Below are 13,359 nucleotides of genomic sequence, written 5' to 3' on the forward strand. Positions count from 1 at the left end.
TTCGCTATGTATGTGCTATATGTTACAGCAAAACTCGCTTACTGATGTAATTCCACTTCTTATCTTTGCTGCTTTTGCATGATTAATGGCTAATCTTCTGTTCCTGAAACTTCGAAAATTATTCCTTGGGGTGCCGAAAATAATGCAATAAAATAAATGTGAGAGTCGAAATCAGATTAATAATAATAATAATAATAATAATAATAATGGACAGATGCATGTCCGAAACGTGCCAGTGAACGCACCAACCAAGCACCATCTTCTCCGAAGCTATCTTGTACTTTTAATGACAAGCTAACACTTGATCACCTAACAATATATTCCCCATCAGTGCTTGCTTCCAAATACTACTCCCCAAATCTCATTTGGACTTGCATTAAACAAACTGGCTTTTGCCTACCTGCACTACCCCCGCATTCTTCTTCTTGGATTTTGCTGCACACCAGCCGATTCTCCTTTACATAACATCATCCCCAATCATTTCGGATGACAACAAAATAGTCTATACATTATGCTATTGTAAATTGTTTTGATTACAAGCGTAATTGTATAGTATCGTAGTCAGCTGTCGCCTATAAATACATCTATAAACTCCTTCAAGCACCAACAATTTTCACGGGGGAAAGAGGTTTTTCCTGTAATGAGTAGTGGTGATCCTACTATGGTTAGTTCCTCCGTTGCACTTTTGCAAGAAAGGTTTAGGCAGCTGCAGAAGGTTAGAGAAAAGAGAGAAGAGAAAGAGCTTCTGAAACTATTCTCCGAGCCTGATCACGCCGCCGAGTCAATCAAACGCTGTGAGCCTAATGGATTGTTGTCGACCTTCGAACCCGAGATGGCTTTTCCTTCCAGGCAACCAAAGCAAGATTCACTCGCCCTTGGACTTAATGAGCAGGCAAACCGATTTCAGAGCCATGGGAATCCCAGCATCAACGAGCTTATGGCCTAACACTGCAGCAAGTCAGCAACTTCAAGAACCTCAAAATATCATGAGAACTCTGATGTTGATACCTCTCTTCATTTGTAGATGGAATTTTTAGTATGTCTCATAATCTTTATGTTAACCTACCTACTCTCTCTTTCCTCTTGTTTTTTTTTTTTGTTCTGTAAGACTGGAGGGGGTAATATAACTATATATTTACTGATAATATAAGAGTCCAAAACTCATCTTCATCATCAAGAATTAACCGATGTTCAATCCAGGGTTTGTAGTCAAAAGGTCAAGGCTTTGTGAGAGGAAAAAATATGAAGAATGGGCTTATGATTTAATGTCGGGATTCTCTCTTAAGATTCAGGGTTTGGGATTGGGCTTTTTCTTGTCTCTGATGGCTGCGATCCATTTGTCGTCTTTTTTGTATTCGAGTTAATGTTGTAAACAGCATCCAATGTAGACCCTAACGAACCCAATTTCCGCCAACAGTCCCTAATATTTTCAGCTATCTCCAGAAGCTTCTGAAGAGGGAAAACCCCTACCAAAACCCTCGCAATATAATATTAATTTTACCTCTCCCCTTAATCCTCATCGCACCAATTCTAAACTTTCCCGAACCTTGCTCGCTTCTCTCCTCTAATCCTCAATGATGCATCGCCTCTCCCGGCGCTCTGTCTCCGCCGCCCTCCGCGCCCCCGCTACTCGTTACCGGGTTGCCGTGGCTGCTCCAATCGCCTCGTCCACTCCCATCCTTGTCTCGGTACTCCCTCCCTCCCTCCCTCTCTCTCATTTCTCACTTTTCTAAATCTTCGTTCCTTTTGATTGATGCTAAAGGAATTAATGCAAAAGTTAAGCTTTTAAAGTATTTTTTAAAGTATTTTTTCTTTCTTGATAATGGTTATTTAACTTTTTTATTTTATTTTATTTATTATAGTATAATTTGTGATTCTAATAGTTTTATCTAATTACTATTTTATTGGATCGTGAGTAGGCAGAGGGGAGTGATAATAACAGCAGGTGGTACTCGGCACTAACGGGAGGGAAATGTAACACGGCCAGATATTCAGCTCAACTGAACTTGAAAAATGATTATATTTTGATAAAGTTCTTATTTAGATATTTTATGAGTTTTATTTATGATGCTGTTGTTCCATACATGTTGACAGGTTAGTCGGCTCATGGATCTTATTGTCAACAGCTTGTACAGCAACAAAGAGGTGTTTCTTCGGGAGCTTATCAGGCATGTTTGGAGAATTAATACGTTCATCCTTGGATTATTAAAATATGACGATTTCACAGTAACAATAACCTTGTCAAAATTATTCGAACATGAGGAGCAAACTGGAATTTTAACTTCTTTCATTTTAGATAAGCCAATCAGCTCATACTATTAGCATATGTTGTTATCTGCTTCCCTACTGGACGAAATTCAAGATAACCATGTATGGTAGAGTCAAATATATATTTTTTTAATTTGGTAATTTGAAGAGATTCCGACAATGCCTGGATGATACAGAGTAGTCTTTCCAATAAATGATCTTTAAGCCAAATTTTTAGGAGCCTGCCTAATTCCATTATGTGATGTTTGGTATCCTTAAATCCTTTTTTTTTGGTTTCTGCAGTAATGCAAGCGATGCCTTGGACAAGTTACGGTATCTAAGTGTTACTGATTCTCAGCTTTTAAAGGAAGCTTTTGATCTTGACATTCGTATCCAAACTGATAAAGACAATGGGATAATAACAATTACGTAAGTATATGAGCTGAAAGGTTCTTTGGATACGGAATTGTTTTTTAGCAATACTCATTTTCTTACTTTGTTTTCTACAGTGACTCAGGCATTGGTATGACAAAACAAGAACTTGTTGATTGTCTTGGAACAATTGCACAGAGTGGAACTGCTAAGTTCTTGAAGGCTGTGAAGGTTTAATAATTATACTAACATTCATTTTCTGATTCTAGGGTTACATGTTATGTGCTTTAACAAAATGTGCAATTTTGCAGGAAAGCAAAGATGCTGGTACAGACAACAACTTGATCGGTCAGTTTGGTGTTGGTTTCTATTCAGCATTTTTGGTTTCTGATAAGGTATTAGTTACTTGTCATTTTAGATCTCATGAATTCAGAAGTTCCTGTAGGTAGCAGTTTCTCATGTAGTTTATTGTAATTCTAGGTAGTTGTCTCAACAAAGAGTCCGAAATCTGATAAACAATACGTATGGGAAGGAGAGGCAAATGCAAGCTCCTATTCTATTCGGGAGGAGACAAATCAGGAGAATTTTATTCCTCGAGGAACACGCCTTACTCTGTATCTTAAGGTCTCTTAAATAACAAAGAATGTTTTAGTACCTTTATTTGTTACAGTAACTTGAACTTATCTCTTGTCCTTGTTGTCTGCGTGCTTTCACCGTGATGACAAAGGTTTTGCCCATCCAGAACGGATTCAAAAGCTTGTGAAGAATTATTCACAGTTTGTTTCTTTCCCAATTTACACATGGCAGGAGAAGGGAATCGCTAAAGAGGTCTTTCAACATGATATCAACATTTGCATTTTTTGACAAAAGGTATTGACTAGTTTACGGGATAACTAACCTGTTATGCTTTTCTCATCACAGGTCGAAGTTGATGAGGGCCCAGTTGAAGCCAAAGTGCCTGTTCAAGATGAAAACTTTGAGGTAGTTACCTTTATGTAGTTTTGTCATCATCTATGGGATCATTTGCAACATGCATGTGATTGATTGTTTTTCAACTTTGATGTAACAGAAAAAGAAGAAAACAAAGAAGGTTGTGGAGAGGTACTGGGATTGGGAGCTTACAAATGAAACTCAACCTATTTGGGTGAGTTGTTAAGTTTCGGTTTAGAATTGCTCTAGTTTCAATTGTGTATTTCTAAAGTTCTATATGTGATGCTATTACTAACTTTATCTTTACAGCTTCGTAATCCTAAGGAGGTGACAACAGAGGAATACAATGACTTCTACAAGAAAACTTTTAATGAATACTCGGATCCGTTAGCATCATCACACTTTACAACTGAGGTAATGACATTGTTTAGTGGGAACTGGGAAGTTATTTAAATCAACTTCGGGAACTCTCTGCACTTTCTTTGGATTCAGTTAACATGGGTCTTACGTCACTCCTCAAGCTTTAAACATTGGCTTTGCAGGGTGAGGTGGAGTTTCGTTCTGTACTTTATGTCCCAGCCATTTCACCAATGGGAAAGGATGATATAACCAATCCCAAGACGAAGAATATTAGACTTTATGTTAAAAGAGTCTTCATTTCGGATGATTTTGATGGTGAATTGGTAATAACATGTCATTCCTTTTTACGTTAAGTAATATAATTGATTCAAATATAATCTGACTTGTGCAAACCTTGTATTGTTTTGGTTAAATAGTTCCCTCGATATCTAAGCTTTGTCAAGGGTGTTGTGGACTCAAATGACCTCCCACTTAATGTCTCACGTGAGATTCTTCAAGAAAGTCGCATTGTACGTACTATTTTCCCTAGAATTATTGTTAGATACTAAAATAGTTACTTATTTCTCTTAGTTAACATTCTCCTGACTGTAACTTTGTTTTTATTGAAGGTTCGAATAATGAGGAAACGTTTGGTTCGAAAAACCTTCGATATGATTCTGGGAATATCAATGAGTGAAAATAAAGGAGTATGCATCATATTTTTCCTTTTCTCTCTCCATCTCTTTGTGACGTTGGAATTATATTTACCGTCAAAGGACTTAAATAACGCCTTGCTAATACCAAATTTACATTTTTTGTGAGCTAATGAGAATTTATCAGCGTGTTATGCTATTTTGCTTTAGCGTGCTAAAATCTGCTTGCATTGTAGGACTATGACACATTCTGGGAGAATTTTGGAAAACATTTGAAATTGGGATGCATAGAAGATCGTGAAAATCACAAACGTCTTGCACCATTGCTCAGATTCTTCTCTTCCAAAAGTGAGGATGAGATGATAAGTTTGGATGAATATGTCGAGAACATGAAGCCTGAGCAGAAGGATATCTATTACATTGCTGCTGACAGCGTTAGCAGTGCTCGAAATGCACCTTTCCTGGAGAGACTTCTTGAGAAGGATCTTGAAGTATATCTTTCTTCATTGAATATTGAAATCTATACTCGACTAAATTGATCATGAGGCTTCATTCTCAAAGATAATTTTTTGGTGCCATCTTCTAGGTGCTCTACTTGGTAGACCCCATTGATGAAGTTGCCATTCAAAGTCTGAAATCTTACAAGGAGAAGAATTTTGTAGACATTAGCAAAGAAGATTTGGATATAGGTTAGTCTGTGGGTTCTTAGTCTTGTGAAGTTACATTTATAACTATTGGCTATCTAAAGCCTTTATTCTTGCTTTAACTGGCTTAATTTGGTCAGTTCCTTGTCAGTTAGAAGGATAATTAGGTTAATGCAAGTCATGGTTTACCCATATATTTAATATTTTTGTTTGTCTCAATCTGTAGGCAATAAGAATGAGGAAAAGGAGAAAGTAACCAAAGAGGAATTTAGCAAAACTTGTGATTGGATCAAGAAACGTTTGGGTGAAAAAGTTGCCAATGTTAATATCTCAAACCGTCTGAGTTCATCACCCTGTGTTTTGGTATCAGGGAAGTTTGGCTGGTCTGCCAACATGGAGAGGTGAATATCCTCTTGTTCCTCTACTTTTATAAGTTAGCATTGGTTAACATGAATATAATTCTTTCAGACTCATGAAGGCACAGACTGTTGGCGACACCTCTACTTTGGAGTTTATGAAGGGGAGAAGGGTGTTTGAGATCAACCCTGAGCATCCAATCATTAGAGAACTGAATGTATGGTGACGAACATTGAACTCAACCTCTCTACGCCATTCATTATTATTTTATGAGACTTGTTATACTCTCTCTGCAGGCTGCATTCAGGAGTAAACCAGATGATGATGATGCCTTGAGAGCTATAGATCTTTTGTATGATGCAGCACTTGTTTCTAGTGGCTACACTGTAAGTTTTTCTAATTATTTTCTGACAATAATATCATATCGCGTCAATTTAGTGAGAGTTGATCATCGGAAACATGCCACGCTTAATTGTGAATGTGTTGATACTCATATTACATTTGTGTTGTTGCATCGTTTATGCAGCCTGACAATCCAGCGCAGCTAAGTGGTAAGATATATGAGATGATGGGAATGGCTATTTCGGGTAAATGGTCGGCATTTGATGGGAAGCAGTCAGCATCACAGACTTCCCAAGCAGAGACATTGGAAGCTGAGCTGGTTGAGCCTGTCCAAGCTGGTGGTCAAAAATGAAAACTGCATGTTGTGTTTTGAACTTGGCCCCGTTTGCACATACTATATGTTGAGCAAAGATTTCTAGGGTTTCCTTAGCAAGTACAGGAAATGTAATGTTTGGGCTTTTTAAATAATGCAATATAGTTAAAAAGTTGTGCCATTGAGAGTGGAAGTGGTTTAACAAGTTGCGAACCTTTACTATAGTTTTTATTTCGCAAATATAAAGAAGGCAAATTACTTTCTGATATCATGGAGTTTCTGATTTAGGTGTTCATCATGTTGAATTGACTTGGCTCGAATTTCTACCTACGTAAAATGTAAAATCGAACACGTTATTTAATTTAACCGTGTTCAACATAGCTTCCTGCTCTTTAATATATTATGAATAAAGGGTCTTGTCAAAAGCACTGATATATTTATTGACTTAGGGGTTGTTTGTTTGGCTCTGAATGGAACTGTTCAGCGTTGAATGTTGAACCGTTCAGCATTAAGCGTGTTTGTTTCTCATCTCTGAATGATTCAGTGTTGACTGATTCAACAAAACAGTGTTGAATGATTCAGCATCAAAGTACATTCTGAATGATTTAGAGTCACTATCAAATAACATGTCACATTCAGAGTTAATTCATATAGAGTCTCTGAATCATTCAGCGCTTAATCATTCTGAAACAAACAAACAGTCCCTTAACCTAGGATAGACAACCATTAATGTTTTGACTCTCGGGCTGATTCTTTTTATTGAGTCATCCATCGTAACTAGAATATAATATTATTGAGTTGTGCTAAAGTTTGTTTATCATTGTTTAATCACTTTAATCTTAAAATTTTATTGTACTTATTTTTTTGGGGTCAAGTTAGCTGAAATGTAAGGAAATCGTGATTAACTTGAAGAGAGAAATCTTACATGGATTTATGTACTATAGGTCGCTTAAAACTGATTACTTGGTTGGAAGTTGTGAAGCTGGAGAACCTTTACATGGACTTGTGTAAATCCTATTTTGCTGCAAAAACTACCTTATCAAGTGGCGGATGTATGGGGCTCCCTAAGGAACACTCGTTATTTTTTTATTTATGAGGAAAATGTTAAATTTAGTTTAATTTGTTAATGAGAATAGATAAAAAATTTGCATATTGAAAATTTTTAGAGTAACTTATAAAAAATTTAGACCCCAATTTTTAATTTCTAAAACCACCCCTGCTTGGAAACATTTCCTGCATCCCAGACTTAGAGATATGTGCTCATTGCACATGTGTTTATGTATTCCTATTCATCACCATTGCACTTAATTGTATTATTTGACATATTCAAACAAGAGTATCTAAATCAACTACTCAAATAACCAGAGTAAATTCAAGTTATGAAATTGAGATACATCTCAATGTGCATTTATGTAGCAACTATGAAACATATAAAATTTATAATAAAATATAAAATAATATAGACTTATTCATCGTGGGTGATGTTTTTCTAATAATTTAAAATTGAATAAGAATCTAAGATAAAGACGCACCGCACGTGTTATAAGCTTCACCTTTAATATAAAACGCAATTTATATTTAACAAATTTATAAAATAATTTATTAAAATTGTGATTTTATTATTAATTACGTTTCTTTAGTAAAGCTTTAATGTTTAGGTTTTTTTTTTATCTTGATGTGAAGTAGAGTTTAGAGTTAGTTATTGGGCAATTGTAAAATGTATGCGCTAGGTCAGAAAGCCCAAGAAGGGTTTCTCTTTGTGCCTGCCTGCATCTCTTCAAAATTTTAAACCCTACTTAAAACCCTTATTCTGAGCGCCACACAAGTTTTCCCAGCTCCAAACGCACCTCGCCACCAAATGAATTACCGATTCCAAAACCTCCTAGGTGCCCCTTACCGAGGCGGTAATGCCGTCGTAACACAAAACACTAACCTAATCTCCCCCGTGGGTAACCGCATCTCCGTCACCGACCTTGTCAAATCCCAAACTATATCCCTACCCTTCCAAGCCTCCAGCAACATCCGCCGCATCGCCGCTTCACCAGACGGCGTTTTCCTCCTCACCGTTGACGACAACAACCGTTGCCTCTTCATCAACATCCCTCGGAGAGTGGTGTTGCACCGCATAACGATTAAGCATACCGTAAACGCAGTTAAGTTTAGCCCCAATGGGAATTATATAGCTGTGGCGGCAGGTAAATTGTTGCAAATATGGAGATCTCCTGGGTATAGGAGGGAAGTTTTTGGGTTTGAATTGGTTCGAACTTTTGCTGATTGTAACGATAAGATATTGACAATTGATTGGGATAATGAATCAAAATATTTGATTGTTGGGTCCAAAGATTTGACTGGGAGGTTGCTTTTTGTTGATAAGGTAAAGGGTGGTTATAAAAAACCATTTTTATTTCTCGGTCATAGAGATTCCGTCCTTGGTTGTTTCTTTGGTGTTGATAAAAAGAGTAACAAGGTTGATAAAGCATATACTATTGCTCGTGATGGTTTTATTTTCAGTTGGGGTTATAGTGGCAATGTTGGTAATCATGACATTGGAGATGAAGGTCTGGATGACGAGGAGCCAAAGTCTCCCGGAACGCCGGAGAGGGATGGAGAAATTGTGGAAGGCTATGTGAAGAAAAGGAAGGATTTTGATGGTAAAGAAAGTTGTTTTGGTGAAGGTGAGGGGTATCTGAGTGGAGGCAAATGGGAATTGTTAAGGAAAGATTGTTTTATGCAGGCTCCAGCGAAATTGACCGCCTGTGATTATCATAGGGGACTTGATCTTGTTGTGGTGGGATTCTCCAATGGGGTTTTTGGATTATATCAAATGCCGGATTTTGTATGCATGCATTTGCTGTCAATATCAAGAGAGAAACTTACGACAGCCGAGTTCAATGACCTCGGAAATTGGTTGACATTTGGCTGTGCAAAGTTGGGGCAGCTGTTGGTGTGGGAGTGGCGGTCAGAGAGTTATATATTGAAGCAACAGGGACACTACTTTGATGTGAATACTCTTGCATATTCGCCAGATTCACAACTCTTGGCTACTGGAGCCGATGATAATAAAGTGAAGGTAAATGAATGTTTGAGAGATTTTTGGAGGGTTTAGATCTTACCTGGTTGATATGCATTTTGGCCTTGTATTTTCATGGTTATGGTTCTGTTTTAAACTTTTAAGAATCTTGTGCTAATGATCTATGTTCTTGTGAACTACATGTTTTCTCAATGCCGCTTTTCCTCTCTTATTTCACTTTAGTGCCTGAAATTTTAGATTTCTCTTGTCATAGGTATGGACTGTTTCATCAGGCTTTTGCTTTGTAACATTCACTGAACATACTAATGCTGTTACTGCACTCCATTTTATGGCTAATAACAACTGCCTTTTAAGTGCATCTCTGGATGGGACTGTTCGTGCTTGGGACCTGTTGCGTTATCGAAATTTTAGAACATTTACTACCCCTTCTTCTAGGCAGTTTGTTTCTTTGGCAGCTGATCAAAGTGGTGAAGTGATTTGTGCTGGAACTCTAGATTCATTTGAGGTAAGCTGGTTAATGCTCTTTGATTTCAACATTCCCGTATTGATCACATTTCATGATCTTTTTCTTCATCATCATGTGTTACAGATTTTTGTTTGGTCAATGAAGACGGCTCGTTTATTGGATGTTCTTAGTGCTCATGAAGGTCCGGTTCATGGGTTGATGTTTTCTCCGACAAACGTGAGCTAACTTATCTTCACCTGTTTTCTGCGGGTTCAATTTGTTTAAGTTTCCATTTATCTTCATTGGTTCTATTCTTTAATCCAAAGTTGTCTTCTAACATTGTCTATTCACTATTCTTCATCTACCTTTATCTTTCATAAAGTATGTTTTGCATCTCTGATCTTTGAGTTGACTCATATCTATTGATTCAATTTATATATTTTTAGGCAATATTAGCTTCATCGTCATGGGACAAAACTGTTCGGTTATGGGATGTATTTGAAGGAAAAGGTGCTGTCGAAACATTTCCTCACACGCATGATGTTCTGACCATTACTTACCGACCAGATGGAAAACAACTGGCTTGCAGCACATTAGACGGACAGATTCACTTTTGGGACCCTATTGATGGGATGTTAATGTGCACCATTGAAGGCCGTAGGGATATAGCTGGAGGACGACTAATGACTGATAGACGATCTGCAGCTAACTCAAGTTCAGGAAAGTGCTTCACGACCTTATGTTACTCTGCTGATGGGAGTTACATCTTAGCTGGAGGAAATAGCAAATATATCTGTATGTATGACGTTGCAGATCAGGTAAAAGTTTATAAGTACATCTTCATTCTCTGATAGATAGTAAATGATGTACTTCAATTTGAAATTTAAACCATATTGCACGTAGGTTTTTTGGATTGACAAGAAAAAGAGTCATTTTTGGATTATTTTACGTGCCATTCAGATTATTGATGGCTTTTGCATTGTATATTTGACAACCATAAGATGCCCTCTGGCCTTTGTTACTTTCCTTCCATCAAACTCCTGAACAAAAAGAAAGTGACCATGAGATGCCCCTCTTATTTTTTTCTACCATTGCTTATTCGGAACTGGTAGGATGAATTTGCATGGCAATCTGGTTTTAAATGGAACCATAGATTTGTGTATCCTAATGCTCGACTCGAGTAGTTTCCGAGCTTAATTGAGCTTTTAAACCAAGATATATTTTTATTTTGTGTTGAAAAGTTTCAGTTTGAACTCAACCATTATGCATAAATAATCAAATTTTAAAGTGATTATGATTTAATTTTTACTAGGTAAATGAGCTTAATCAAGTGAACCTGAGTAAACTTCTTATCTCGAATCAAGCCTTAGGTTTAAAAGTGAAATTCAATCAAGCTTTAGCTTCTTACAACATGATCTCAGTTTGACTTGATTACATCCTACTTGTACATGTTCCTGTTTTACGAACTCCTTTCTCTCTTGTTCAAGACTTATACTATGCTTTCCCCTCATCTTTTCCCGTCTGAAACCAGGTTCTACTCCGACGTTTTCAAATAACTCATAACCTCTCTTTGGATGGAGTTCTTGACTTCTTGAACTCGAAAAACATGACAGAAGCTGGTCCATTGAATTTAATCGACGATGATAACAGTGATACAGAAGAAGGTATTGACAAACAAACCCGAGGAAATATGGGGTATAATCTTCCTGGATCCATGCCTAATAATGGTAGGCCTATCATCAGAACGACATCCCTTAAAATTGCACCGACGGGACGAAGTTTTTCAGCAGCAACGACAGAGGGTGTTCTTGTTTTTTCAATTGACGACTCATTTATCTTTGATCCCACGGATCTTGACATCGATGTTACACCTGAGGTACTTTCCTATTCTAGATCTTTGAGTTGTACAAAATTTACCAATATTAATTAATTCTTGTTGTTATGTAGGCCATAGATGCAGCACTTGATGAAGATCAGCCAAGCAGAGCTTTAATTCTTAGCTTGCGCTTAAACGAAGATACACTAATTAAAAGGTGTATTTTCTGTGTCAGTCCTGTAGATGTTCCTGCGGTTGTTTCATCAATCCCATACCGATACTTGCAAAGATTAATTGAGGCATTAACCGACCTTCTTGAAAGGTGCCCGCACTTGGAGTTTGTACTTGGATGGTGTCAGGTAGGCTTCAGTTTATTTTGCTGGATAATTTGATGTTTATTTGTGTTTTGCTGTTGACCTGGTTCTGTTTGATTTACCACAGGAACTCTGCAAACTTCACGGTAACTCTATTCAACAGAATTCCAGAAACCTTCAACCTGTATTGAGATCATTACAGAAGGCAATCACCAGAATTCATCAGGATTTGGCTGATACATGTGCTTCGAATGAATACATGCTTCGATACTTATGCTCTGTTAGGGACAAGAGATGAATCGAGTGTACTTCAATCGGCCGATGAAAGAAAATCTTTGGAGGAAAGGTATTTACTGCTGGTCTGGTTCCAACATGGAGCTGAGGAACATACATGCTATGGTTGGATACATTGAACGTATATGCGGGTACGACGGATGACATTCCCATAAAATGAGATGCTGATTTTTTTTGTTTTTATATGTTTGGGAATATCGGGAAGAAATTCACTTATTTTTCAAATGATATCGTCAAGTGTTGTAATTTCATTCCATTTGTAACAAAAATGTATTTTGTTGTCTCCCTCCATCGCTCTTTCTTACGTAACGTATTTGCTTACACAAGATTCTGGAAAAACATTCCCATCCAAACCTTTGGTGAATTGATATAATTTATGTTAGCTTATAATTTTGTATGCTCGTTTAGATGAATACAAATATTTATGTATTTAGTTTGTTTTGATTTGTTCGTAAATATTTTTTTGACTTATTTATAAATTCATTTATTTTCAAGCTTGTTTATTTGTTTTTTTTATATTTTAAATATTGATGAAGATATAGATTAACTTGAACATAAAGTGAGTTTAAAAATTTAAAGGTTAATAATATAATTTTATCGTACTTTTTTTTATTCACAATTAAAAGGATAAAAAGGGAATATTAGTCACCAACATTAAATAAAATGTTGTGAATGTTAAATGAATAAATATAAATATTTTTAGAAAAATAAATGATATTAAAAAAAATTAAATATACAATTTCAATTTTATTTATTTACATTCCATTGCCCTTGACATATATTCACGCGAGTCTTTGGATTAAGAAGGACTATAAATTTAAAGGGGGGGGAAAACCCCATTTCACGAACGGCTCTTTGACTCTGGTCATTGCTCAATTTCTCTTTATCCGGTCCAATTTTCGTCAGAGGTATATACTTTCCCGTTAGTTGCAGTCTACTTATTTTAGGGTCTTGTTTCATAATTTAGGTTTGGACCTTGTTCGATTATCGAGATGTGCAAGTTTCTAGTCTTGGGTTTCTCAGTCGATTGGATTTCGAATTGGGGGGTTTTTGCAGGGTTTTGACTCAGATTTAGAGTTGTCCTTTCTGACTAATCTATGCCGTATAGGCGACATTACTAGATTGGAATAATTATTGTTTGAAAGGAACCAAATTAAAGTGGTTTTGAAAAGTTTCGATTTCTTAGCTGTGGACATTCATTTGGATTTTAATTAAACAGTTTGGACAACTGTATTGGGATCACGAAGTAAAGAAGGATTAAA

The 13,359-nt window shown here is 36.6% G+C and overlaps 1 protein-coding gene and 1 pseudogene across 1 annotated transcript; both read left to right on the forward strand.

Annotated features, from left to right (window-relative positions):
* Positions 1 to 1,458: 1,458 nt before the first annotated feature.
* Positions 1,459 to 6,359, forward strand: LOC120146384 (annotated as a pseudogene).
* A 1,664-nt stretch (positions 6,360 to 8,023) lies between these two features.
* Positions 8,024 to 12,317, forward strand: LOC120146376 (periodic tryptophan protein 2-like). Its single transcript, XM_039159959.1, has 7 exons — positions 8,024 to 9,267; positions 9,482 to 9,733; positions 9,818 to 9,910; positions 10,120 to 10,491; positions 11,205 to 11,549; positions 11,621 to 11,848; positions 11,931 to 12,317. Exons 1-7 carry the CDS (start codon positions 8,056 to 8,058, stop codon positions 12,099 to 12,101), a joined length of 2,673 nt encoding a protein of 890 aa, XP_039015890.1. The 5' UTR covers positions 8,024 to 8,055; the 3' UTR covers positions 12,102 to 12,317.
* Positions 12,318 to 13,359: the final 1,042 nt, after the last annotated feature.

The sequence above is a fragment of the Hibiscus syriacus genome, unplaced genomic scaffold (genome assembly GCF_006381635.1).
Source record: "Hibiscus syriacus cultivar Baekdansim isolate YM2019G1 unplaced genomic scaffold, ASM638163v2 tig00110925_pilon, whole genome shotgun sequence".
NCBI classification, from domain to species: domain Eukaryota; kingdom Viridiplantae; phylum Streptophyta; class Magnoliopsida; order Malvales; family Malvaceae; genus Hibiscus; species Hibiscus syriacus.